This window comes from Micromesistius poutassou, assembly GCF_964030765.1.
Source record: "Micromesistius poutassou genome assembly, chromosome: 11".
In the NCBI taxonomy this organism is placed as follows: domain Eukaryota; kingdom Metazoa; phylum Chordata; class Actinopteri; order Gadiformes; family Gadidae; genus Micromesistius; species Micromesistius poutassou.
Window position 1 is genome coordinate 2,867,240 of NC_140281.1, and position 24,169 is coordinate 2,891,408.

Below are 24,169 nucleotides of genomic sequence, written 5' to 3' on the forward strand. Positions count from 1 at the left end.
AATCATTAATGATCTATCGGTCCCCAGATTACTCCAGGCAAGTCTGTTCACATTGCAGAGAGTCCGGGTAATATGGTGTGTATATATAAATATAGAAGGGCGTGTCTTTATTGACAGGGCAGTGGAGGCAGAAAAGCAGGTTTAAGGAGAGAGGGAGTGACGTGGAGCACAGTCGGGTATCCAACCCAGGTTGCTGCAGGGCCTGTTGCCTTCCTGATTAGTGACCTGGCGTGTTAGGGCCCCAAACCGACCGTCAGCACTCTGTGTGTTCAACAATGAAGAGGTCAGAAACACAAGACTACACACAACACCACACTATGAGTTGATGACAGAAATGATCAACAACAGTGTTCATTGATGGTGAAGTTGGCCTTTGTAACGGTGTGTGTGTGTGTGTGTGTGTGTGTGTGTGTGTGTGTGTGTGTATGTGTGTGTGTGTGTGTGTGTGTGTGTGTGTGTGTGTGTGTGTGTGTGTGTGTTCCTAGGAGCTGTTGTGAAATACTCTGGACAAAGGTCATCCCTAGGAACACAAGAGGACACAACAGACGTGCTACGTCAGGAGTATACAGAGATGTATACTGTATAGTATATACTGTATATATGAAAAGTATACAGATATACGAAAAGCAAGACCGTACAAAGAAGTCTGCTGCGTTGACTTGTTCATAGAACAAATGATACTGCACATCTCAGTATAACTTTGATTAGCCTACATTAATAGCAGGGTTTTAGAAGTCCTACATTAGTCATGTCTCAATGTTTCCTTGGGTCACCACTGACTAAACCCAGAGCCGAATGACCAACAGAGAGACGCACACAAATGAAAAAAATCCAGTGTAGAAAGGTGTTTATGTATTGATTTCCCTCATCGACCAAGCCCCATCAGCGACCCCTGGCGGCCTGTCGCACACTGATTTAGATTATGATTTTTTATTGAATAGATTTATAATGTACTAATTAATAAAGACAATTTCCGCATATATAAAGTGTAAATAAAGAACATTTATATGAATATTCCCATCATTAAATGGTGTACATCATGCCAAGTAATGTAATTCCCATATTGTAGATCTGGTACATTTAAAATAATTAGGCCCACTTAATGAAAATATCAATACTTTTGATTACTTGGATCACATTGGCAACTTTATTTTAGACCGCCACATTGATTTAAACGCATCCACATGAAGTCCACATGTCAGATCTCTAGGGAAAAGAGGACCAGGACTTGCATCATCTGGGGGCGGGCTGCTCTGCAGAGGAGCGATAGTCTGCAGGAGGGAAGCGGTCTGAACAAGGAACCTGGTCGGTGTTTTTAGAGTGAACCGGTTCGGTTTGTGCGGTATGGAGCGGGAGTCCTACATCTGTCGACCGGTCGATTTTTGAGCCTTTTACCAGCAGGACAACTTTCCTGCAGCTGGTTTGTTTGCATTGTTCTCAGAGTCACTGAGCTGCGGTTCAGAGCAGCCGGGTCGACGTGCCCCTTGGTACACGTGTTACAAAGTGTTCGCGTTACAAAGTGCAAGGTTCCTCTCAGCCCCATCCCGACCTCCACTGCCGACCAATCACACATGAGCACAGATCATATGTGATCCCTGTCTCCTGGTGATAGACTACAGTGATCTAGTTGGTGTACAGATCCTGAGCAGAGCACAATGTCGGGTCTGATGCTGGCTGTGATTCGGAGGTGAGTTCGGGGTCCTTTTTCAAAGTTTTATAAGTTTATTGTCTCTTTTTGTAGTTGAGTTTCTTGTCTCTCTTTGTAGTTGAGTTTCTTGTCTCTCTTTGTAGCTGAGTTTCTCTTCTTTGAATGAAGCCAGCGGTTGTCTCCAGGTTCCTGAGGAGGTTTGATTGCATCATTTCTCTGCAGGAGACCACGAAAGGTAGTTTGACTGACTCAGGTCAGAAAGGGACTATAACCCAGGCTAACTGGGTTTGAAGTGAAGCCTAAGCCATCAGTTGTCACACAACAAATATGCAAGTTTGTTTAAAAGCTTGGGTCAACTATTTTCACGTCTTTTGCTCATTGGTTTGGTTTTGTGTATTTTTTAGGTTGTGTTATGTTATGTGGTTGAATGAAACAACACAATGTTAGCGGTAAAGATCCGCTGGTTTTGGAGGTCTGAACGGTAAATGGACTGTTTGTTCTGATGGAGGTCTGGCTCCGGGGGCTTTTATTGTGTAGAGACAAACGTTCCGGGGCAACAATTGATCAGCATGAGTTCTGCAGGGTAGGGGGTTTAGGCGGGGCGGCTCTTGGGGCGTACTTTAGAGGTGTGTTCTAGTGTCCGGGTTACACAACAAAAAAAGGAAAGTTATATAATGCTCAGCTGGAAGTCTGTGTGTGTGTGTGTGTGTGTGTGTGTGGTAGTCTTTATGACCCTTGTCGTGCGTCCATCAGGGTTCTGTTGTGGCCATTCAGTCCCTCCCTCCACAGGTAGACTCCTCTAGGCGCTGCAGAAAGCCTGCTAGAAACACCAGCAGGGTCTGATCGACCATGGACAGTGGTCTCAGAGGTGAACTGTAAGACCTACAAAGCAGGGTCCGGTCGACCATGGACAGTGGTCTCACAGTTCACCTGTTTGTCGGTCTCACAGTTCACCTGTGGCGCTTCAGTTGGCTGAAGCATGACAATGTGGAGGATGGAGATCATGAGACATAGAAAATTAGTTTTGAAAGCCAGCAGTTTAAAATGTCCATTCCCGTCAAATTCTACTCAAATTTGAATCACATGCTGTAAATTTGTAGCGAAACAGAGTTAGGGCCGATGGTAATTCTCCTCGATTTATGTAGAGCTCTCGAGCAAAATCAACAAAATGATTGCAGTGATTTTTAGGTTTTAGTTTTTTTTACGTATCTTGCAATTTAAGGTTTTGAAGGAGTAAAAGTAGCTAGGAGTCGGTTTCACCTCTCAGGTCTAATGATGTCGCCACCGCTCCGGGGGAAGCTGCGCTCAGAGGCTGACCTCCTAACTGGGATCAGCCTTGAGACCATCAATTAGACCTCCTCATCAGCAGGCCTCTGGCTCAGAGAAACAACCCAAAGTGAACACGGCTGATCTCAGCGAAGGGCTAGACATGGATTCTAGTTTCTGTTGAGTAAATCAACATGGATGATCTAAATGTCCTGTTTTGGAGTAAACACCACCCGGGGCATTATCAGGGGAGTCAGAATCAGGTCATCTGATGAGTACCCTAGTAAAGATTTGATACCAATAAAAATAAAAGTATTTTAATCTCTTCAGCCGGTTTCAGTCTTTAGACTCTAGTTTAGACTTTAACCCCTCAGCCGAGGTCAACATCCAGAACTTTCCATTATGTAGGGATGGAGGGTGACCTTTAGAAGGATTTAATATTAATAGGAAATGTGTGAATGATTGAGTGTGCTTACGTGCTTCTGTGTCAGGGGTTGCGTGTTCTCATGGTTGAAGCCATGGGCCTTGTCTGTTGCACATGCCCCGTGTGTGCGTTGCCTCAGAACTTGGCCTCTGTCCGTGTACGAAGTGCGTGCTCACATAATCGATAAGGACGCACTCGATACACCCACAAGGGAACGTCCCAGCAACACACACACACACACACACACACACACACACACACACGCACACACACACACACACACACACACACACACACACACACACACACACACACACACACACACACACACACACACACACACCATGTCATGTGAAGGAGGGCTCTACTTCCCTGCATGCTCTTCATTAGGGACTTGGGTTTCCTTTATGTTGTTGACGGCTCTGTGCACGTCGTTGGCTGTGTGAATCAGTGGAAGGAGACCTGTGTGTGTGTGTGTGTGAGAAGTGAGCATCATTACCAACTCGCTCAGAGGGAAGAGCTAAAGGCCATGTTGGTCACAAACAACAGCCTGTTGTCTAGCCTCTCGGTCTTTGGGAGGATCCTCGTTTCAGTCAATCTCTCTCACACCGGCCCAACGATGTTGTATTTAAACTAGGGCTGGGCAACGATACATTTTTTTAATCGTGATTAATCGCATAGTATGGTGAGTTAACTCGCGATTAATCTCACTTTTAAACTTATATTTTAAATCCACTCCAATTTAAAGTTAAATTAGATTATCAAATGGAATGACACATTATCATTCATACGAAATGTACTTAATATGCAAAAACTAGACCAAGTGAACTTGAGGGAGTTTTATTGACTCACTCATTGTGGGTTGAATATGAAACTTACGGAACACCACAGATTTGGGAATTGTAAACAGGCAGTTAATTAGTACAGTAATTATAAACCAACAGTTACAACAAGTGTTGTTAAATTCAAATAAATAGCACCACAGATTTGGGAATTGTAAACAGGCTGTCACTTACAGCAATTGTAGCAGGTCACCTACTGCAAGTGTAATTTAATGTAAAGTAAGTGGAACTAAAAGCAAAAATGATTTCTGATATGAATGTTGACATTCTGTGGGCAAAACCTTTAAAAATTAAAGAAAAAAAAAAAGATGTGTGTCAATTTGTATTAATCGCGGTAAAATAAGATTGCGTTAACGTGTAATTAACGCGATAACTTGCCCAGCCCTAATTTAAACGTAACTATAATGACCCTGCCTGCCTCTCCCCCTTAAGTTCTTTGGCTTGAAACTGCAAAGACCATCATGCTTGGATGAGGATTTCTAATTTCAAGCACAAGCTAATGGATGCCAGATATGGTTATTAACATATACAATATACATGTACAACGGTTGTGATATCCAGAGAGAGAGTGTTTCAGGTCTGGGAGACAGACTGGTTAATATTCCTGAATAAACCCCAATACTTCAGTAAGCACTACCCTGGTATTCAGCAGTGAGGCCGCCAGCGTTACATTTTTATTAACATTGCCACCACTGGAAGTATACTGCCCCCTTGTGTCATGGAGTGCTAGCTGTATACAGGAAGGTCCTCTTCTGAGCCACCCTGTCTAGATTGTATCTGAATGAGAAGGTCCTCTTTTGAGCCCCCCTGTCTCGGTTGTATCTGAATGAGAAGGTCCTTTTCTGAGCCCCCCTGTCTCTATTGTATCTGAATGAGAAAGTCCTCTTGTCCTGTCTGTACTGCATGTGGCTGTATGAGAAGGTCCTCTTCCTCTAACGCTGGGGGTCTTCCTCCCGTGTCCAGGCATGGCGGGCGTGGCGTGGGCTTGGGGGCGCGGTCGCTGGCCTCCGTCCCCTCACTGCCCCCCACGGTGGCGCAGTTCGTGAGGGAGGCGGTGGAGGAGTGCAAGCCGGCCCGGGTGCACGTGGTGACGGGCACGCCCGAAGAGGCAGCCGGCATCCTGGCCGGCCTGGAGAAGGACGGCATGATGAAGAAGCTTCCTAAATATGACAACTGGTGAGTTCAGCATTTTGAAATGTCCCCACAAACACACAACCTGAGGGTTTAAAATGTTCTTACAAACAGTGGTTTAAGATGTTCTTTAAAAGGTTCTTACAGTGGTTTAAAATGTTCTTACAAACAATGGTTTAAGATGTTGTTTAAAATGTTCTTACAATGGTTTCAAATGTTCTTACAGTGGTTTAAGATGTTGTTACAAACAGTGGTTTCAAATGCTCTTACAAACAGTGGTTTAAAATGCTCTTTCAAACAGTGGTTTAAAATGCTCTTACAAACAGTGGTTTAAAATGCTCTTTCAAACAGTGGTTTAAAATGCTCTTAAAAACAACAGATATAAATGTCTGTACAAACAGTGGTTCAAAATGGGTCCACAAACATTATGAAGATATAATAAATCATACAGTCAATTTGTATAGTGTGGTTAAGCACACATTGCAAAGTACAATCAACATGAAGGCAAGATCCAATCAGGATGAAGTGAAGCAGAGAGACTCAGGCGGCCTGCGCACACAGTCCTCCTCTCCAGGCCGCACACGACCCACCGGTCGCCCCAGCTCAGGCAGCTGTGCTTTCATCTGTCCCTGGTTATTGTCTGTGTGGTCCATCATGGATCAGAGCTCTTCCTAGCTCACATCTCTCTCATGGGGGATCCGATTAGATAAGACTCACCAAAGACTCCTACATGATGGCTCATTGCATCTGACGCAGATGATGGATGGCGACTCCTGTATACTCTTGTACACATTTTTTGTTCTCTATATTGAACATTTCGTTCAATGAATCAATCATCCGAGTGCCCCAGTGTCTGGTATTGCAACTCCCCAACACAGTAAATGTGTGTAAAAGTTGGGGTATTTACAGAATAAAGACTTTTGAAGTAGAGGTGATTAACCACACTCTTGAAGTGTGATGTAGTCATATTGGCTGTCAAAGTCCCTTTCCCAGTTAAACCTCTGGCTTTTAAAATGGTCCACTTGCAACAGGGGCCAGTTGCTAGACTACAACACATCTCTTAACATTTACACTAATATATCAATTTATCTCTGAGCTTGAGAACAATTCAATCATACGATCAATATCGGAGTCGCAAAAATGTGGAGCAGTGGTTCCAATATTGATTTCATATCAGCGTTTTACCACACCACACGTGATGCGTTCACTGCCGTCCCTGATTCCTATGAATGTAGACTCAAAGGCTGGGCCTCTTGTGGTCGCTGGGCTCCAGCCACACGGCGAGCGCGTGCAGTAACCCCTGTGTCCTCTGACCCCTCTGTCCAGCTGGTTGGCGCGGACGGACCCCAAAGACGTGGCGCGCGTGGAGAGCAAGACGGTGATCGTGACGGAGAACCAGAGGGACACGGTGCCCATCCCCAGCGGGGGGGCCAAGAGCCAGCTGGGCAGCTGGATGAGCGCCGCCGACTGGCAGACCGCCCGCCAGGAGCGCTTCCCCGGCTGCATGGCAGGTGAGCCCGCACCCCCCCCCAACACACACACACACATCGGAGTTCCAAGCTGATTGGCTGTTGAGCCGCGACAGAGCCCGCCCCCATGTTATTGACACCCGTATTAGGGCCAACATGTAAACATGGGGTCGAAACTAAGAGCGGGTTTAATTTGTGTCTTTCACGGTCACAGGAGCTCTTCAAGGCCACTCTGACTAAGTAAAGCGTGTTTAAATGTAGTGTGTTATTTTATTTAGATTTAGAACCACAGAGATCAGTGTTGGGTACGGATGGTATTCAAATGTTCGGAATATTAAACCGTCTGGTTGGGATTCAAACGTGTGGAGAGTGTGACCCTGTGGACGCTGTGAGCTGCTGCAGCTCCACACTGACTGGCGCTCGCTACCCCCTGCAGGTCGCACCATGTACGTCATCCCCTTCAGCATGGGCCCCGTGGGATCCACACTGTCCAAGTACGGAGTTCAGGTAAACAGACACACACAGACAGAGAGAGACGCACGCACGCACACACGCACGCACGCACGTACACACACACAAGCCTCCTTTGAGGCACTGGTGGAACTGGTTGAGGCATCCTCAGAACACACTGCTCTGCAGAAGCTTCAAGGTTCTCTCCGCCCAGGTGACTGACTCCCCCTACGTGGTGGCCAGCATGGGCATCATGACACGCATGGGCAGCCCTGTCATGCAGAAGCTGGCCGAGGGAGAGGAGTTTGTCCGCTGCCAACACTCACTGGGACGCCCGCTACCCCTCACAGGTACCAGTTTGGTCTCACAGGTCGGTCTCCAAGGGACCAGGACGCGGTCTAGTCTCCGAGGGACCAGGACACGGTCTGGTCTCACAGGGACCAGGACGCGGTCTGGTCTCCGAGGGACCAGGAAGCGGTCTGGTCTCACAGGGACCAGCACATTTCCCATTTACCGTGGGTTTCATCCCCCTTGCCACCGTCCTCATCTCCATTCCTCATCTCCCTCTCCTCTCTCTCTCCTCCCTGTCCTCACCCTCTCTCTCCCCCCTCTCTCTCTCTGTCTCTCTCTCTCTTCCCCCCCTCCCCAGCCCCGCTGGTGAACTCCTGGCCGTGTAACCCTGAGAAGGTGCTGATCTCCCACCTGCCCGACACCCGGCAGATCCTGTCCTTCGGTAGCGGCTACGGCGGGAACTCCCTGCTGGGCAAGAAGTGCTTCGCCCTGCGCATCGCCTCGCGCATCGCCAAGGACGAGGGCTGGCTGGCGGAACACATGCTGGTAGGCCCACCAGTCGCAGGTTTCTCTAGCGGAAAATGAGCATTGACTTTGCATTAACTTTGTATGGCTTCACACCACACTTTCTTTTTTGGTGTGAACGCACCAATTACAGTGTAGTCCGAGGAGGCATGTTGGCTTGTAGAGCAGCCTGTAAACAGGCCGCAGGTTGGCTTGTAGAGCAGCCTGTAAACAGGCCGCAGGTTGGCTTGGAGAGCAGCCTGTAAACAGGCCGCAGGTTGGCTTGGAGAGCAGCCTGTAAACAGGCCGCAGGTTGGCTTGGAGAGCAGCCTGTAAACAGGCCGCAGGTTGGCTTGGAGAGCAGCCTGTAAACAGGCCGCAGGTTGGCTTGGAGAGCAGCCTGTAAACAGGCCGCAGGTTGGCTTGGAGAGCAGCCTGTAAACAGGCCGCAGGTGCTCTACTGAGGAGGAAACCCCACCTGGAGTCGCTCAAAGGAAAACTATTAAAAGAGGAGCAGGAAGAAGACGTCGCATGAGGAAAATAACTTCGAAGACATAACTTCAACAGGGCATGAAACCGTATGAACAGGTTTTTCAGGAACCAAAATAGCACTATCTGGTGCACTATCTGGTGCACAGACTGGTGGTCGGACCAGCTAGTCAGCTTTACCTTAAACTTGAGGTTAGGACATGAAAAAGGAGGATGTTGCCACAGCAGTCCTGTGATCGCCAGCGTCGTACGATGCGATACGATAGTACTTGATTGTCAGTGTATCATCTTGTGAGCCTTCCTTGACTTGAGCGTCCAGGGGGCTGCACGCGGACGGTGGTCTCTTCTTCGTACTCGTTAGCTACGTATAGCGATGTGTCCAACCATAAGCCTTCCTCCGGTCCACTGCATCCTGTTAAATCCACACAAACACGCGTTACTGGTTCAGTGTTGCCAGATTTCAGTGGTAGAGTTTTGCCAGAATCGATTTCCCACCCAATTGGGCGGGAAATCTGGCCCAATCTGGCAACACGGTACTGGTTCCCCGCTGACCCGCCTGGCTGCGCTCCACAGATCCTGGGCATCACCAACCCCAAGGGCGTGAAGCGCTACGTGGCCGCCGCCTTCCCCAGCGCCTGCGGGAAGACCAACCTGGCCATGATGAAGCCGTCTCTGCCCGGGTGGAAGGTGGAGTGCGTGGGCGATGACATTGCCTGGATGAAGTTCGACAGCCAGGGTGAGGGGCTGAGCCTCGTCCGTCGTCTCCAGGGTCCTAGCACTGGGGATAAGGACACAAGTCCCTTTTGACCCCTAACCCCCCCTTCCCCTCTCCCCTTTTTTGTTAAGCGATCTTGGGTATCTTGAAAGGCGCTATAAAGATCCAAGTTGTTGTTATTATTATTATTATTATTATTATTATTATTATTAAGTCACATCTCCTGGAATTACACATGTTATGCAATCTAAAGCATTTATACTAATTGTGATGGATTAATAGGTCTTCTTTTTGTAATATTCATGTAATAACCGTATCACAATGTGATATTAGTTACATTTCACACCTCCATGCACCTCCAGATACACTAGACTGAGAAACCAGGGTCAGCCTTACTCGGCGTGCATTATGGAAAAGATTATTAAACCAACATACATCGCTATGTAAGGGATAATGTATAGAACACCGGTCATTATCAGTTATGAAGTCTATGGCATCAAAAGTAACCAATGAACTGTTTTGTATTTTATAAAGGTCTAATAACAAATTGTATGTTAATAAGCGACCAGACCATGTTGCAGCTCTAAAGTATTTATTTGATCCCAACATTGTAACCTACCAACCTTTTATTTGCTGGTTGTACTTCCTAGACATTGACCTCTGACCCTGACCCCCCCACCCTCCCCATTGCTTCAGGCAAGCTGAGGGCCATCAACCCAGAGAACGGTTTCTTCGGAGTGGCCCCGGGAACCTCGGACAAAACCAACCCCCACGCCATGTCCACCATCGCCAAAAACACGGTCTTCACCAACGTCGGTGAGACCAGCGACGGGGGTGTGTGGTGGGAGGGCCTGGCCCCACCCCCCGCCGGGGTCTCCCTCACCGACTGGCACGGAAAGGCCTGGAAGCAAGGTATGATGTCTTTAGGTTTCGGTACGGTGTCTTTAGCACCCCCTTGTGGTTTACAACGGAACAACACTGACCATTTAAATGTTGAGTAAAATGTCCAATAATTGCATGCTATTTAATAGAATATTTTTAATTTTTTTTATATTATTGTACGACTATTCCTACCAACATGCCAGTACTCAGAGTGGTGGTGTTATTGTAAATAATTATATTTATTAATAATCAAATAATTATATGATAACATAATAATAATGTAACAAGAAAATCGGCCCGCAAGCAGTTAATTTTTTTTAAGATCTTTCGTTGCGCTAAAACTGCAAAGGAAGATGAACGGCAGGCGACAACAATGATGCGCCGTGCGTTCCACCTGTGACCTCGTCAATCGAACCAATGACTTTGTGTTTCCTGGCTCAGGAGGCTCCACGCTGTGTGCCCATCCCAACTCCCGGTTCTGCACCCCGGCCTCCCAGTGCCCCATCATCGACCCCCAGTGGGAGAGCGAGGAGGGCGTGCCCATTGATGCCATCATCTTCGGGGGACGGAGACCAGAGGGTCCGTGGGGTTTGGTTTCCCATAATGCACCAGTGTGTTTGTCTCTGTGATTATGTGTTTGGCCCTACTGGCTGGGCTCCACAGCACCCACAGAAACCAGTTCGCTGATTTAAGTAGTCAAATTTGGTATTCATATTTTTGGGATTATTTGAGGATTTTATGAAAGGTGCCGTCCGTAAGATTCAGAGTAGCAGAGCAAGGGGGGAACCGAGCAAGAGAAAAAGGTTTTGAATCTACAACGTCGCCTCCCTCGTTTCTCCGTGTTGCATCCACCTACCTGTGATTGACAAGCAAGTTGGATGCCCCGACTCGATCAGGGAGAGATGCCCTGATTGTCCAGTAATGAGCCGGGAGTGGGCTTAAATCTAAACTGACTCCTACAGAGGCAGACCCGGACAGCTTGATCCAGATATTCTACAGGATTGATATATTTTTGTAGAAGCCTAACCAATCCTCCGCTAAGGAGGAGGAGGTTGAGCTGGAACCCAGCGAGGTTCAGCCTGTCTCGATGAGAGAGTCTCACCACTGAGGTCGCTCTGTTCCCGCAGGCGTGCCTCTGGTGTACGAGGCCTTCAACTGGCGCCACGGCGTCTTCGTGGGCGCCGCCATGCGTTCAGAATCCACTGCCGCCGCCGAGCACCAAGGTACACACACACACACACACACACACACACACACACACACACACACACACACACACACACACACACACACACACACACACACACACACACACACAGACACAGAGAGAGAGAAAACACACACAAACACACACACACACTCAAACCCCGTGAAAGACGTTTTTTTGCCCCTATTCTAAAAAAACACGGTTCCGCTCCTCTAGGCAAGGCGATCATGCACGACCCCTTCGCCATGCGACCGTTCTTCGGCTACAACTTCGGCGACTACCTGTCCCACTGGCTGAGCATGGAGACCCGGCGCGCCCCCACCCAGCTGCCCAAGATCTTCCACGTCAACTGGTTCCGCAAGGACCCCGCCACGGGCTCCTTCCTCTGGCCCGGCTTCGGGGAGAACGCCCGCGTGCTGGAGTGGATCTTCCGGCGCTGCGGCCGCGAGGGCGACAACGTGGCAGCCCGCAAGAGCGTGGTGGGCTGGCTGCCGGAGCAGGACGCCATCGACCGCAACGGCCTGGGCGGCCAGGTGGACATGGACGCCCTGTTCCACCTGCCCAAGCCCTTCTGGCAGAAGGAAGCCCAGGAGCTCAAGGCCTACTTCTCCCAGCAGGTGGGGGCGGACCTGCCCGAGCAGGTGGGGGCGGAGCTGCAGGCCCTGGAGGAGCGGGTGCGGGATTAGAACCCGGGTAGAGGGGAGGAGGGGCATCACATCGCTGCCCTGGCTGGATGGAGGATTAGCTTAGCTTGGTAGCAAGGTGGGGGTTGAGCTATGTGTATGGTAAGCTACGTCATGGTAACTATACGGTAACATTGAATGGTTTTATCTTTTAAGGGGGTCTGGCTGTAAGGGCCTCAGTCTGAGTTTGTTTCCATCATTCTGTGGTAATCACACATGACGGCTGGAACCCTTAAGGTCACAGACACCCGTCTCATGGCTGACCTGGCGACCTGGGGTCCGACCTAGGGTCAGAGGGGACCTGAAGCATCATGGCGGCTTCTTTTAGACCTACTGTCACCTCTCCTTATGTTTACAAGCTATCGCCCAAAGATTTTATTGGAACACTAAACACACACACACACACACACACACACACACACACACACACACACACACACACACACACACACACACACACACACACACACACACACACACTTTTTCTTTTTTTAAATATGAAGACCAAAGTCTGAAATGTCATTTTTAGTTGAGTTAGTTGGTTTGATATCCAGGGGTTCATAGGATGGAGAATACAGCAGGACAGGTTAATTATGCATTTTGTTTTACCTCTAGTGTTGCCTCACAAATAAATCTATGATTATAGATGTTTACACACATTATGTGAAATCTTGGACCAAAACCGGAGTTTGATACTGACTGATGTGAATTATTTTAATTGTGTTCAATAAATCACCTCAACTTGGACCTGTTTCAAATGATTGCAGTAGTAAAGGCACTAATAAATAGACAATAAAAACTTGTATTGAGTGATAATGTAATGAAATAAGAGCTATATTCAAATGTCAAGGCTGTAGCAGTTTAGAATCACGCCAACCTGAAGCTTGTGGTTCGCCGTTTCTCACACGGTTAATCTGGTAAACGGTCGAATTCAGTGGTAGCAGTAAAGAACGGCTTGACTTTCGCGCCAGCGTAAAAGTTTCCATGGTAACAGCGGGAATGTCGTTTAAAAGAACTACACTACCCACAATCCTACAGTGTAACACGACGTCTTTGATTGGTGGAGCTCAATGTTACCGTAGAAACGTTTACCGCCGGCGCGAAAGTCAAGCCGTCGATTACTTCTGCCAGTGCCGCTGAAATCGATCGTTTACCATCGAGCCGCCATGACGTCTCTTTTGTAAAGATGAGAGGACCAGTGTCCAAATGGGTGTAAACCAGTACAAGTCAGGCCATGAACTGGACTGAAGTGTTTGTGAGGACCAGCTTGAAAGAGAAGACCTACAGGGCTGTGGTGAGTTTAGCAGGCTGGCTAGCTGGGTAGCTGACGTGACATGTACTAATCATGTCGTTATGATTATCATTCATGAATAATAAAAAAAATAATTAAATATGGCAGTGCTATTTAGTTATTTGGGTAGGATAAAGGCTAGGAATACATAAAGTTGAATGAATACGTAGGCTAACTGAATTCACATATATTAAAAACGAGTAACGTTATTCACTTATATAACCGTACACTCGTTGTCTTGGCAACCACGTTTGGCGGGAAGCGAATGTGTTTTTCGTTGGCGGAATCCGGAAGAATCATGAATATTAATGAGGGGATAGCCGGAGATTATCCAATCACGTTGGTTTAAATCCCTGATCCAATCCAAAAAGGCTCAAATCCGTGACGTGACCGCAGGGTATGTAATTTAAATTGTAATGTATATTAAACTAACGTTAGTCAAACGCATTTCACTGATAGGGTTATGGTTATGGTTAGGGTTAGGTGACTGACTGCGCCTTTATTCACCTTTGGTAGCCTACTAAAAATGACCATCATGCCTTTACTTTGATAATAATTTGGACATAATAGTTTCATTAAATAGTTTCTAAGTTATTTGTTTAGCAGGCACCCTTCATTAAATGCTTAACAGTTAGGACCAGCACATCTCTCGCCTGCTTAACAGTTAGGACCAGCACATCTCTCGTCACCTCAGGGAGCCTTAATGAACTCTGTTGACTGTTCTGTTAATTGTACTGCTGTTATAAGCCTATTTGCTGGTTGGGAAAACTTGGACCCTTATTAGGGATGTGAATAACTCTATAAATAAATTTTGGTGGTGGTCGAATGGTCGAATAATCAGTGGGTGGTATGAACGAATAATTGATTATTCGATGTGTGCCGACATTCACAAAGGCAGCCATGGATCATCGGCAAGAAATCACTTAATATCTTAAACGCAAAAAAAACTAACTTTAACAGTGATCAGTGTTTGTGTTGTATATATTAATATTTATGCTTGTGTATTGTGTATATTGTTTTTCTGTACATGATTAATAATAGTTAAAAAAAAAAGTAATAGTGCTACAGAACCAACATTAGTTCCGTCCATTAATTCTTGTTTATTTGAATGGGAAAAAATGTTAACGGTCCAAATGTTAAAAATCAACTTTGACCCTCAGGAACGAATAATCGAATAATCAAATATTCTGACCCATCCCTAACCCTTATTGTTAGGGGTTGTAGTCAATGTTACTCCACTGCAATGTACAATAGTCATTACATTTCTCGCTGCTTTTCATACCTAGTTCCCTCTGTGTAATTGAGTGACCTGCACTGCACTCACCCGGGGAAAATGGTGCCGTTTTATTCAATGCATAAGCCTGCTTATGTACTCTTTAATAGGATAACTGTTCAGTGCTCGAGAGCAACGGCACATTTACGAAACGTAGGCTGGTCAGATGTATATTTAAACATTTTCACCACAAAAGTCCCCCAAACAGCTAGGACTAACTAAACAGTCTATGGAAATTTGAAAAATAAATCTGACTGTCTCACATATCACTGATGGATTGAGTTTGTTTACTTATGTTGGTGGTAGACTAGCCGACAGCCTGCCCTGTGCCATAACCAATCGGAGGAGAGCCCTTCTAACCAATCAGAGGCGAAAAAGGCGGTACTTGCCCCTACCATCCTGCGAAAAAAAGATTTGCTAACCGGTGGAACCGCCATTGATGGACGCAGGAGCGGGGATTTCAGTAAGCAACGCAGCACAGTACCATGTCGATGACCACGCTATACACACGCTATAACACTATTCACACACAACACAACTTTTATTAACAATATAAACACTAAAATAATTGCAAACGTTAAAATATGCAAGGTCCAAAATTCACGGACAAATACATTGTACATTGTTTCATATAAAATATAAAATAGATGCCATGCATACAGGTTTCCATCCCCCTGAAAAAGCCTGAGCCCCCTCAAAGCCCCCCTCCCAAAACCCCGTAATTTTGTGATGAAAAATATTTATGGAAATAATGTTTTTAATAATAATGTGGCGAGCAGCATGGGAATGACAAAATGGGAGCCCAAGTTACAGGAGTTTTGCTTTTCAAAATAATTAAAACAGATTACAATTTGCAATCAAACACAGATACAATATATATTCATAGCTTCCACATTGACCGATTCAGAGTAGCTAGGCTCACATTAAAACTGAAATAGGATTTAATGTGTAAAAAAAAACCGGCATGAAACTTTCTAAAGCAGGTAACCACTCTCAGTATACTCATGAAGTCAAACTGTGTGGTTTACAGAGAGGACTGTCAACACACTATGTTGACAAACAGTACTGAACTGTTTCAGATGTATGGATGTGTAAATGTAAGAACTTCCCTGTATCAAGTGACACTTGTGAGTGCTTTGGAAAATGTTCTCTGTAAGACGTGCCCTGTAATTGTCCCTTCAAATAAAACATTTATGTACGCATAATAGAACATAAAAATACAGTCGACCTATCATGTCATTCTGCTGACTACTGATTTAGACTTTTTAATGTAAAAGCTGAACAAACATTACCATTAAGATATAACAGCTTTATACAAAGCATTGCATGTGTATTCCTATCGCAGTATTTTATCCCGAGGTGTCCCTTAAAATGTAATGAAATACAGCATGCTGTTTCTTTGCAGCATTTGATAAATGTAGTCCTCCCTAACGTTTGTTGTGCTGTTGATTTCATAAACGGGGTGCCATGTTTTAGAAACCTTTTGCAGCCGCAGACATAGATGCTTAAGCAGGATATGTTTACGCTGACATGAGTGGATACCAATGAGATCCCAGTCCAAACTATTCAGCTCTTTTGTAGTTCAGCCCTGATCTGTGTGTTCTTAGCCTGTTGAGCAGTAATCTCACTGTACTCTGAGGTCTGCTCCTCCCCCTGGGGGAAAACCAGGCCTGGGTTCTGCACACCACCTCGTTTGGCAAAGTGGATCTCTGCGTAGTGGATCCCCTCTTCCACCTGTTTGTCTAACGCCTCGCATACTGTATTCTGTGGAAGAGCGTTGATACATGAATGCATGACCTGAAAGAAGAGTGAACAAGTGGTTCCCATAGTAATGGCAAACCTACATTGATATCATTTGAACAAGAACAATGTGTTTATTGAGGTAGCAGAGTACATTATGTTTATTTTGGGAGAGCTAAGATATTGTTTAATTATTGGAATAACTAAAAAATGTTCACATGAAGGCTAAGTAAAGCATAGTCATCTTTCCCTTAGTTGGCTCTGTGAGAATGAGTGTTGTGAATGACCACTTAGTGAGATGAGATATTTTGAAGAGCAGAAATGCCGCTTGTCTGAATATGTCAATATCCCAGGGCCCAATTAAGCCCAAACGATCGTTTCAACTCCTCCTCACATACCAGCTACTTTCACATGTTTAGCGCTGCAGTCTAATTCATCTGAACAAATGTATCTTACATACCAGGTGATCCAGCTTTATTCTAATCACCTTATTTTCAGCCATCCTGGGCCAAACAATTAAGAGTAAATAGTGTCTGTTGCATAATCACATGCCACACACATAATCACACTGGGGTTGGTTGAATTTAAAAACAGCTTTGAAAGGAGGGGTGCACACACACTCCAGCAGTTTTTACAAATGTTGAATTTGGAAAAAACAAACGGCTTGGAAGGCTTGATGAAAGCGTAGCTATCGGTCTGCTTACATTTATAATCAAAATGACTTTTACTTTAAGTACAGTTTTCTTGCATTTGTTCTTTGCTTGATTCCTTCCCATGTAGTCAATTGTATGTGTTAATTAAATTTTAGTCATGCCTACAAGAAGTCCTATTATTTAGTTTTTTACGAATACTTTTGAGAATGCTTTAAATAAGACGTACAGAAATTACTGCATCCTACGAAAATGTTATTGAGGTCATCGTCCACATTGAAGTCGTTTTCTTGTTTACTTTTCCTTCATAGGGTAAACTATTTCTACGTTCAAGTGCAGGATGCGAGTACGGTGTGCACTACTGTGTGGTTCCTACCTGTTGCGGTGTTGAAGGTTTCTTCAGTAACCACCTAAAAAATGAGGTGGGATCATGGGTTAGAACGGAGACGGACCCAGCACACATACTGGACCGATTAATTTTGGCCTTGTCATTGTTCAAACTAAATGATTTATATATATATATATATATTGATGAACTACAATATTAATGAACACCCTTATTTTAAGATTCTCAAGATGATTCTCACTTTGTTGTGGATTAACATATAGATCTTTAGATCTATGTCTATACCTATAGATCTATGCAGCTATATATAATATATAGATCTCTACAGATATGGATATATACATACCTATATCTATATCTACTAGGGATGCACCGAAATTTCGGCCACCGAAAATTTGGCCGAAACACTTTTATCACCGAAACAACACGGCCGAAACAGGAAATTGTGATGACGCAAACAAAAACCAGTGAAACATTCACCATCATCAGTGAAACATTGTGAAACAAATGACACCTCTAACTAAATGTAGTAATGTAGAGCAGTGGTTCCCAACCTTTTTTGACCAGTGTACCCCTTGAGCTGGTTTCCATGTGAAAAGTACCCCCTCTCTCGTGTGTGATTATTCGCCTTAATGTGTACTTATATTTAACCCTTTGTCTTTATATCTAATCCAACTGCTCATTTAAATAATACAATTATTGTGAGTGAAAAAACATACCTTTTATTTAGTCACAGGACCTTTTAATGAGACACTTGCGCTTGCTTGTCTTTCATTAGCTTTGACAGTTCTGGGGGCAGTGTGGCAACAGCCGCCACCAAGCTGCTCTCCACATTCTGTCTGTTTCTCTGCTTGGTTTTGATGTGAGTCAGGGCTGAGAAGGTCACTTCACACATGTAAGTTGATCCAAAAGGCAAAAGTTCATTCAATGCACATTTCCCCAGCTCTGGATATTCCTTTTCAACTTCACACCAAAACTCAGTCAGTGACTTTTCAGCATGTGCCATCTTCTGCACACGATCAACGGACAAATCCACCAGGTTTTCCTGCAGTCTGGCAGGAAGGCTGCTGCTGCTCTCAGTCCCTCTGAAGGGGTTCCTCACCCAGTCCAGTTGCTCTGACTTTTCTTCGATGTCATGGAAGTACTGGTTGAAGTCAGTTTTGAGTTTGGAGAGATGTGTTCTCATGATTTTGACTATAGGATTTTTTTCAGCATCAGTGGTGGCAAGATGGGCATCAACAAGTGGAAAACAGCTCACATCTCCATTGTCACATTTGTTCTCCCACAAGGTGACTTTATGTATGAATCCATTAACTTTGTCATACATGTTAAGTATGTGTGAGTCCTTGCCTTGAAGTGACAGGTTGAGGTCATTCAGCTTGGAGAAGACATCGGCAAGATATGCAAGGTGTGCAACCCAGCCTGCGTTTTCAAAAACAACCGCAAGAGGGTGCAAGTGCTCTTTCAAGAAAGCAGACACCTCGGCGCGAAGTTCGAAAAGCCTCCGTAGGGTTTTGCCGCGAGACAACCAGCGAACGTCCGTGTGAAGCAGCAGCTGATCGTGCTCTGCCCCGCTCTCTTGACAAAGACTCTGAAACAATCGGTGATTCATAGGCCTGGACTGAATGTAATTAATCACCTTAGCTGCATCATCCATAACGGAACTTAACTCATCCTTTTGCTTGCGAAAGCCTCCCGGTTGATAATACAGTGATTCCACTTGATTTCGGGGTTCACCATCATGACATGCCCATGCAGCCCACACACTTTCCCTGTCCTTGCAGCCGCGCCATCAGTACAGATGTGACTGCATGACTTCCATTCCAGATCGTTATCTTTAAAAAAGCTGTCAATCAACTGAAATATTTCTTTGCCGGTTGTCTGTCCCGTTAGCTTCTTGCAAAACAAAATATGCTCATGTATGTCAGACTCTTCTTTATAGCGCACAAAGGCCAAGAGCTGAGCCTCCCCACTCACATCCGTCATTTGATCTAACTGCAAAGCGAACTGACCTGCTCTGTTCATTTTATTGACCACCTGCTCAACAATATTAGTGGCCATATCATCGATCCGACGGCAGACTGTGTTGTTTGATAATGGAACTGTTTTCAGCGCATCTGCTGCTTTCTTGTCCAGCATAGTTTCAACCAAAAGTATAGCGGCAGGGAGAATCAGATCTTCGGCAATTGAATGTGTTTTTTTTGACTTAGCCACAAGTAAAGACACAGCATAGGATGCCTCCAATGATTTGCTTGACACACTTGCTGCTTTCTTTAGTGTAGTCTGACTTGATTTGAATTCAGACAGTTTTCGTTTAAAAAAGTCCTCGGTCTTATCTACATTTCCCTTGTGTTTAGTGCTCTGGTGCCGCTGCAGATGGGCTGGTTTCATTGAATTATTTGACAGGACGTCACCGCAAAAAAAGCACTGAGGCTGCGGTGGATCAGACGTAGTAGTAAATCCATACAAAATGTATTTATCGTTGTACTGCCGGTGTTTGGCAGTGGTCTCTCTATTCCTTTTTTCACTGGGCTCCCCAGTGCCCGCTTCCGGGGCGACAGTAGCAATAGTGGTAGCTGGACGTTTACTCCTGCCTAGCCATGCATCCATGTTTACAGTCGGTATGCAGCTAAAGTTTGCGAATCGCGCGCGACCGCAGCAAGAACGTGAACCTTTTTTTTAAAGCTCAAACGTGAACTGCAGACGTCTGAAGCATTGTTCTGACCTCGCCACTTTTCAGTCTTTTCATATGATGTGCATTGTAGTGTTACAATCACTGTGGATGAACTGTTACTCGTGGATGCAAAAATAGACTTATGGGCTTAATAAAATTCATAATATAATTTTATTTATATTTATTATTTATTTTATTATTTTATATATTTATTTTTTTGTGGATACTGTAGGCTAATTTATAATCTTTCTGCGTACCCCCTGCAATACCCTCGCATACCCCTAGGGGTCCGCGTACCCCCGGTTGGGAATCACTGATCTAGAGAACCAGCTACAACCTTGTTTTCATCCAAACGAGCCGTCTTTAGCTACGGCTCGCTATGAGACAGCTTCTATGAGCTGTCGGCTATCAGCCGGAGTTTAGGGACCGTCCGCAAAGTGCCGACAGCTTCTATGAGCTGTCGGCTATCATCCGAGCTTAGGGACCGTCTGCAAAGTGCAAAATGGAAAACGGTGTTGTTGTTTTTTCAGTGCTAAATAAATATTTTTATACTTTTAATAATTGTAATTGATTTATTCTTTGAATTGCAATGCCTTGATTTTAGTGAGGTTAGTACACAGTCATAGCTATAAATGCAATGGTAGGCCTACTAATAATTGGCATAATAATTTATTTTGGTGTTTCGGTTTTCGGTTTTCGGCCTTGGTTTCCTCATTTTCGGTTTTCGGTTTCGGCCAAGAATTTTCATTTCGGTGCATCCCTAATATCTACAGATGTATATCTATAGATTTGGATGTGCGTTAGTGTGTGTTTTACTGACAGAACACAGATGATCAGACCAATGAAGAAGACGGTACCGAAGAATCCACCAATTATCAGAAGGACATTCAACTCTGTAGGAGATAAAACATTGTAGATCACTAGGGCATTGTCATATCCATTTAGAGAGGGATATGTTTGGGATATGTGTAAGGTTTTTATTGGTCTATGGGTAGAAGTTGATTTACCAACACTCACCGCTGATAGATAGCGTAATCTCATTTGATGTTTGGTTTCCCAAGAGATTCGTGGCCACGCAGTAGTATATTTCTTGGTTGCTGGACGCATTAAAGCTGTACAAAGATCCATCTGAAACAATCAGGGGTCCCTCCGCACTGCTCCTGAACCAGGTGAACCGGAGAACGGGGGGGTTGGCTCTGCTGGTGCACGTCAGGTTGACCACACTGCCAAGCGACACCATGGGGGGGCTGACAGAGGCCTGGGTATTCTTCGGGGAATCTACAGGAACACAATATACGTCTTCAATTTCAAGCTATGGTTCCGCTGTTGACGGATTTGAATACAGTATGTTAAGTCTTTGAGCTTCTCAGCTGTCCTGGCTCACTGATTGGACCGTCTGCTGGTCACTCACAGGAAACGTTAAGCGTCACGACACTCTCTGCTGTTCTGATGCTGGGCCCGCGTGCTGGGTCGTTCACGGGATACTCCGCCAGACAGGTCAGGCTGACCCCGTCATGTCGGTCCGACAGAGTGATATTCAGCCGCCGGGTCCTGACGTTAGGCTCTTGGTCTCCGTGCGGTTCCGGCCGGCCCTCAGGGCCTCCTGACTGGTTCCAGCTCAGGTGAGGCGGCTCGGTGGGACAGGGTGCGATGGCCGTGCAGGTGAACGTTACCCTGCTCCTCTCCGTTAGTGGTCCCTCCTGGAGGGTCTGTATGGAGGGTGCTGGGGCTGAATCTGCATGGTTGTTTTCAAGAAACATTTGCATTAGGCTGAAACGTAGCTTTAATATCCACATGAATGAATGCAGCATGTTCGGTGTTGACCAGTATATTCCAGGGGGGAAAATAATCATCATAACACATTAAAGATTGTATGAGGGAAACAAAGTGTGTCTCACCCCATAGTCCATAATAAGTATTATTAAAATATGACAATGGCATAAAACATTGGTAAAACATTCTTTAAAATTAAAATACAATTCTGTGGTATCGATACTTTAATTTTAGACAAGGAGAACAAGTATGTCTACCTAGTCAGGAAGTAGCCGAAAAATCAAGAATGATCATAATAATAGTGAAATAGGAATACAAATAATTAGAATGACAGCAATCAAAAATTAGACCCCCAAAACAAATGACTTCTCTTACCGTTAACGGTGATTGTAAGAGGATTGCAGATGTCAGTTGCCTTGTAAATGCTGTTTTCCACTCTGAAGTAATATACGTCAGCATAACTTGAGTTCAGCCTTGTAAAAACGGATGTGCAGTTGTATTCACTCATATTCCCAATGATACTAATTGGATATTTATTATTGGGTTTGAGGCTGTTGAAAACTACAGTCCCAGTCCAGGGCCTTGATTTTCGCCATAAACCAAAAATGGGTTTGCTTTTATCTAATTCATTTGATGATAATGTATCGAATGAACATGGAATTTGCAGACAAGTGTCACTCAATGCCTCCATCTTGTTTGGCATAGATGCATAAAGGTCTGCTTGACAGGATCCCTCACCACCTGCAATGCAAGCATTTTTTATACAAAATGGCCAATGACATGCATCCTTCCTGTCCCACCACACCCTCCTCTAACAGCATGGCCACACCTCTACTAGACCGCCATCACATTCTGAGCATGGATAGAGGCTTCATTTCAGAGATCGATTAAATGCAGATTAGCCTATAGTCCAATTAGGTGTAAAACGGAAATATTTAACTGATATGCTTCCACTACATAAGTCTTCTATACCACTAAGATCCTCTGAGACCAATCTGTTAATTATCCCCAGAGTCAACACGAAACATGGGGAAGCAGGATTTAGTTACTATGCAACAAATAGCTGGAATAAACTCCCTGAGGATTTAAGACTTGCCCCAACTCTGACAGCTTTTAAAACAAGACTGAAGACTTTTATGTTTGCTTTAGCTTTCTGCTAAATCTTAAATCTACAATGCTTCTATTTTTTATTTTATTAGTAACTTTGCCTTTATTTTCTCACTTTCTAAAATGCATTTTTATTAACTCTGCCTTTCTAAAATGTTTTTTTTAAACTTTGCCTTTATTTTCTATCTATTTTACTTTTTACTTATCTATTATTTTATTTTATTGTATGACAATGTTTATAGCACTTTGAGTCTGCCTTGTGTATGAAAAGTGCTTTATAAATAAAGTTGCCTTGCCTTGCCTTGCCTTGCCTAAAACGAATGACACATTATTCTGGGTCCTGTAAGACATGTCTGTTGGCGTGCAAATACCTAAACATATTCAGTACTTGGAACTAAATATTCACAATAAAACAAATGAACACCACTCACCTGAAACAAAGATGACATTCAGTAGCATTTCCAACTGTATCATCGTGATGCAACTTATGAACCTCATCTCCTGCATCATGAATTCAAAGAAGGAGTTAAGGTACATTTGTTTTAGTTTTTAATGTGGACTGGGTTAAAGTACCTACTGTACATCTTCCTTGTTACAAATACAACAAATAACCAATATGAAAATAGAGTAGGCTACATGGAACAACAAAAGTTATCAGAAAATACATTCAACAGTTTATAAAAAATAAATAAAACATTTAAAAATAATGTTTTAATTCCTTACCAAGAGCAGTAGGTGGTTTTTCACAGCCAACGGGCAGGGTTTGTTCTAAAAGGAGAACAGTATTGCACTAATGCATTGTTAGATGCAGGTGTACTTAAATATCAAACTTCCACCTTGCACTGCAACTGCACTAACTAAAGAGTTAATTTGATCAGACCTAATACTGCTGTCACTTGAACTGAAAAATATAAGTAATATGAGTACATGGCTTGTGGAAAGCAGGAAGTCAGATTTAGAAAATCGTTGTACTTCCTCTTCCCATATTACGCAAATTGGTTGGCTAATATAGCCAACATATTTGGCTATAGAGAGTCCTTCTCCTGGTGAAGAGAGTCTTAGTGAGTCCTGCAGTAGTAAGTCCTGCTGCTGGTTGGCTGTAGTGAGTCCTGCTGTAGGGAGTCCTGCTGTAGTGGGTCATGCTGTAGCAAGTCCTACCACAATGAGTCCTGCTGTAGTGAGTCCTGCTGTAGTGAGTCCTGCAGTAGTGAGTCCTGCCGCTGGTTGGCTGTAGTGAGTCCTGCTGTAGGGAGTCTTGCTGTAGTGGGTCCTGCTGTAGTGAGTCCTGCTGTAGCAAGTCCTACTGCAGTGAGT

The 24,169-nt window shown here is 44.7% G+C and overlaps 2 protein-coding genes across 4 annotated transcripts; one reads left to right on the plus strand and one right to left on the minus strand.

The window, feature by feature from the left end:
- The first annotated feature begins 1,543 nt into the window (after positions 1-1,543).
- pck2 (phosphoenolpyruvate carboxykinase 2 (mitochondrial)) lies at positions 1,544-12,748 on the plus strand. Its single transcript, XM_084475024.1, has 11 exons — positions 1,544-1,687; positions 5,144-5,356; positions 6,638-6,822; positions 7,217-7,287; positions 7,445-7,580; positions 7,880-8,067; positions 9,088-9,250; positions 9,926-10,141; positions 10,553-10,690; positions 11,239-11,334; positions 11,535-12,748. The coding sequence occupies exons 1-11, from the start codon at positions 1,656-1,658 to the stop codon at positions 12,002-12,004; spliced, it is 1,908 nt and encodes a 635-aa protein (XP_084331150.1). The 5' UTR covers positions 1,544-1,655; the 3' UTR covers positions 12,005-12,748.
- A 3,383-nt stretch (positions 12,749-16,131) lies between these two features.
- LOC311355280 (myelin-associated glycoprotein-like) lies at positions 16,132-23,392 on the minus strand (the record flags this gene model as incomplete). 3 transcript variants are annotated; one of them, XM_084475031.1, is made up of 7 exons in its annotated part: positions 16,132-16,362; positions 17,332-17,365; positions 20,796-20,868; positions 20,993-21,253; positions 21,387-21,710; positions 22,124-22,489; positions 23,287-23,353. In XM_084475031.1, the coding sequence occupies 7 exons, from the start codon at positions 23,351-23,353 to the stop codon at positions 16,132-16,134; spliced, it is 1,356 nt and encodes a 451-aa protein (XP_084331157.1). The 3 variants fall into 3 exon arrangements, with proteins under 3 accessions (XP_084331157.1, XP_084331156.1, XP_084331158.1); XM_084475030.1 differs by having other exon boundaries at positions 16,132-16,329; positions 20,796-20,895; positions 20,987-21,253; XM_084475032.1 differs by lacking the exons at positions 16,132-16,362; positions 17,332-17,365 and having other exon boundaries at position 20,868; positions 20,983-21,253; positions 23,287-23,392.
- Between the last annotated feature and the right edge of the window lie 777 nt (positions 23,393-24,169).

Bases quoted from the DNA above. Each gene is read 5' to 3' on its own strand.
- pck2 (XM_084475024.1), top strand. From the start codon at position 1,656: ATGTCGGGTCTGATGCTGGCTGTGATTCGGAG. The intron at 7,581-7,879 runs GTACCAGTTTGG...CCCCCTCCCCAG, and splicing joins ACGCCCGCTACCCCTCACAG to CCCCGCTGGTGAACTCCTGG. The intron at 10,142-10,552 runs GTATGATGTCTT...TTCCTGGCTCAG, and splicing joins CGGAAAGGCCTGGAAGCAAG to GAGGCTCCACGCTGTGTGCC.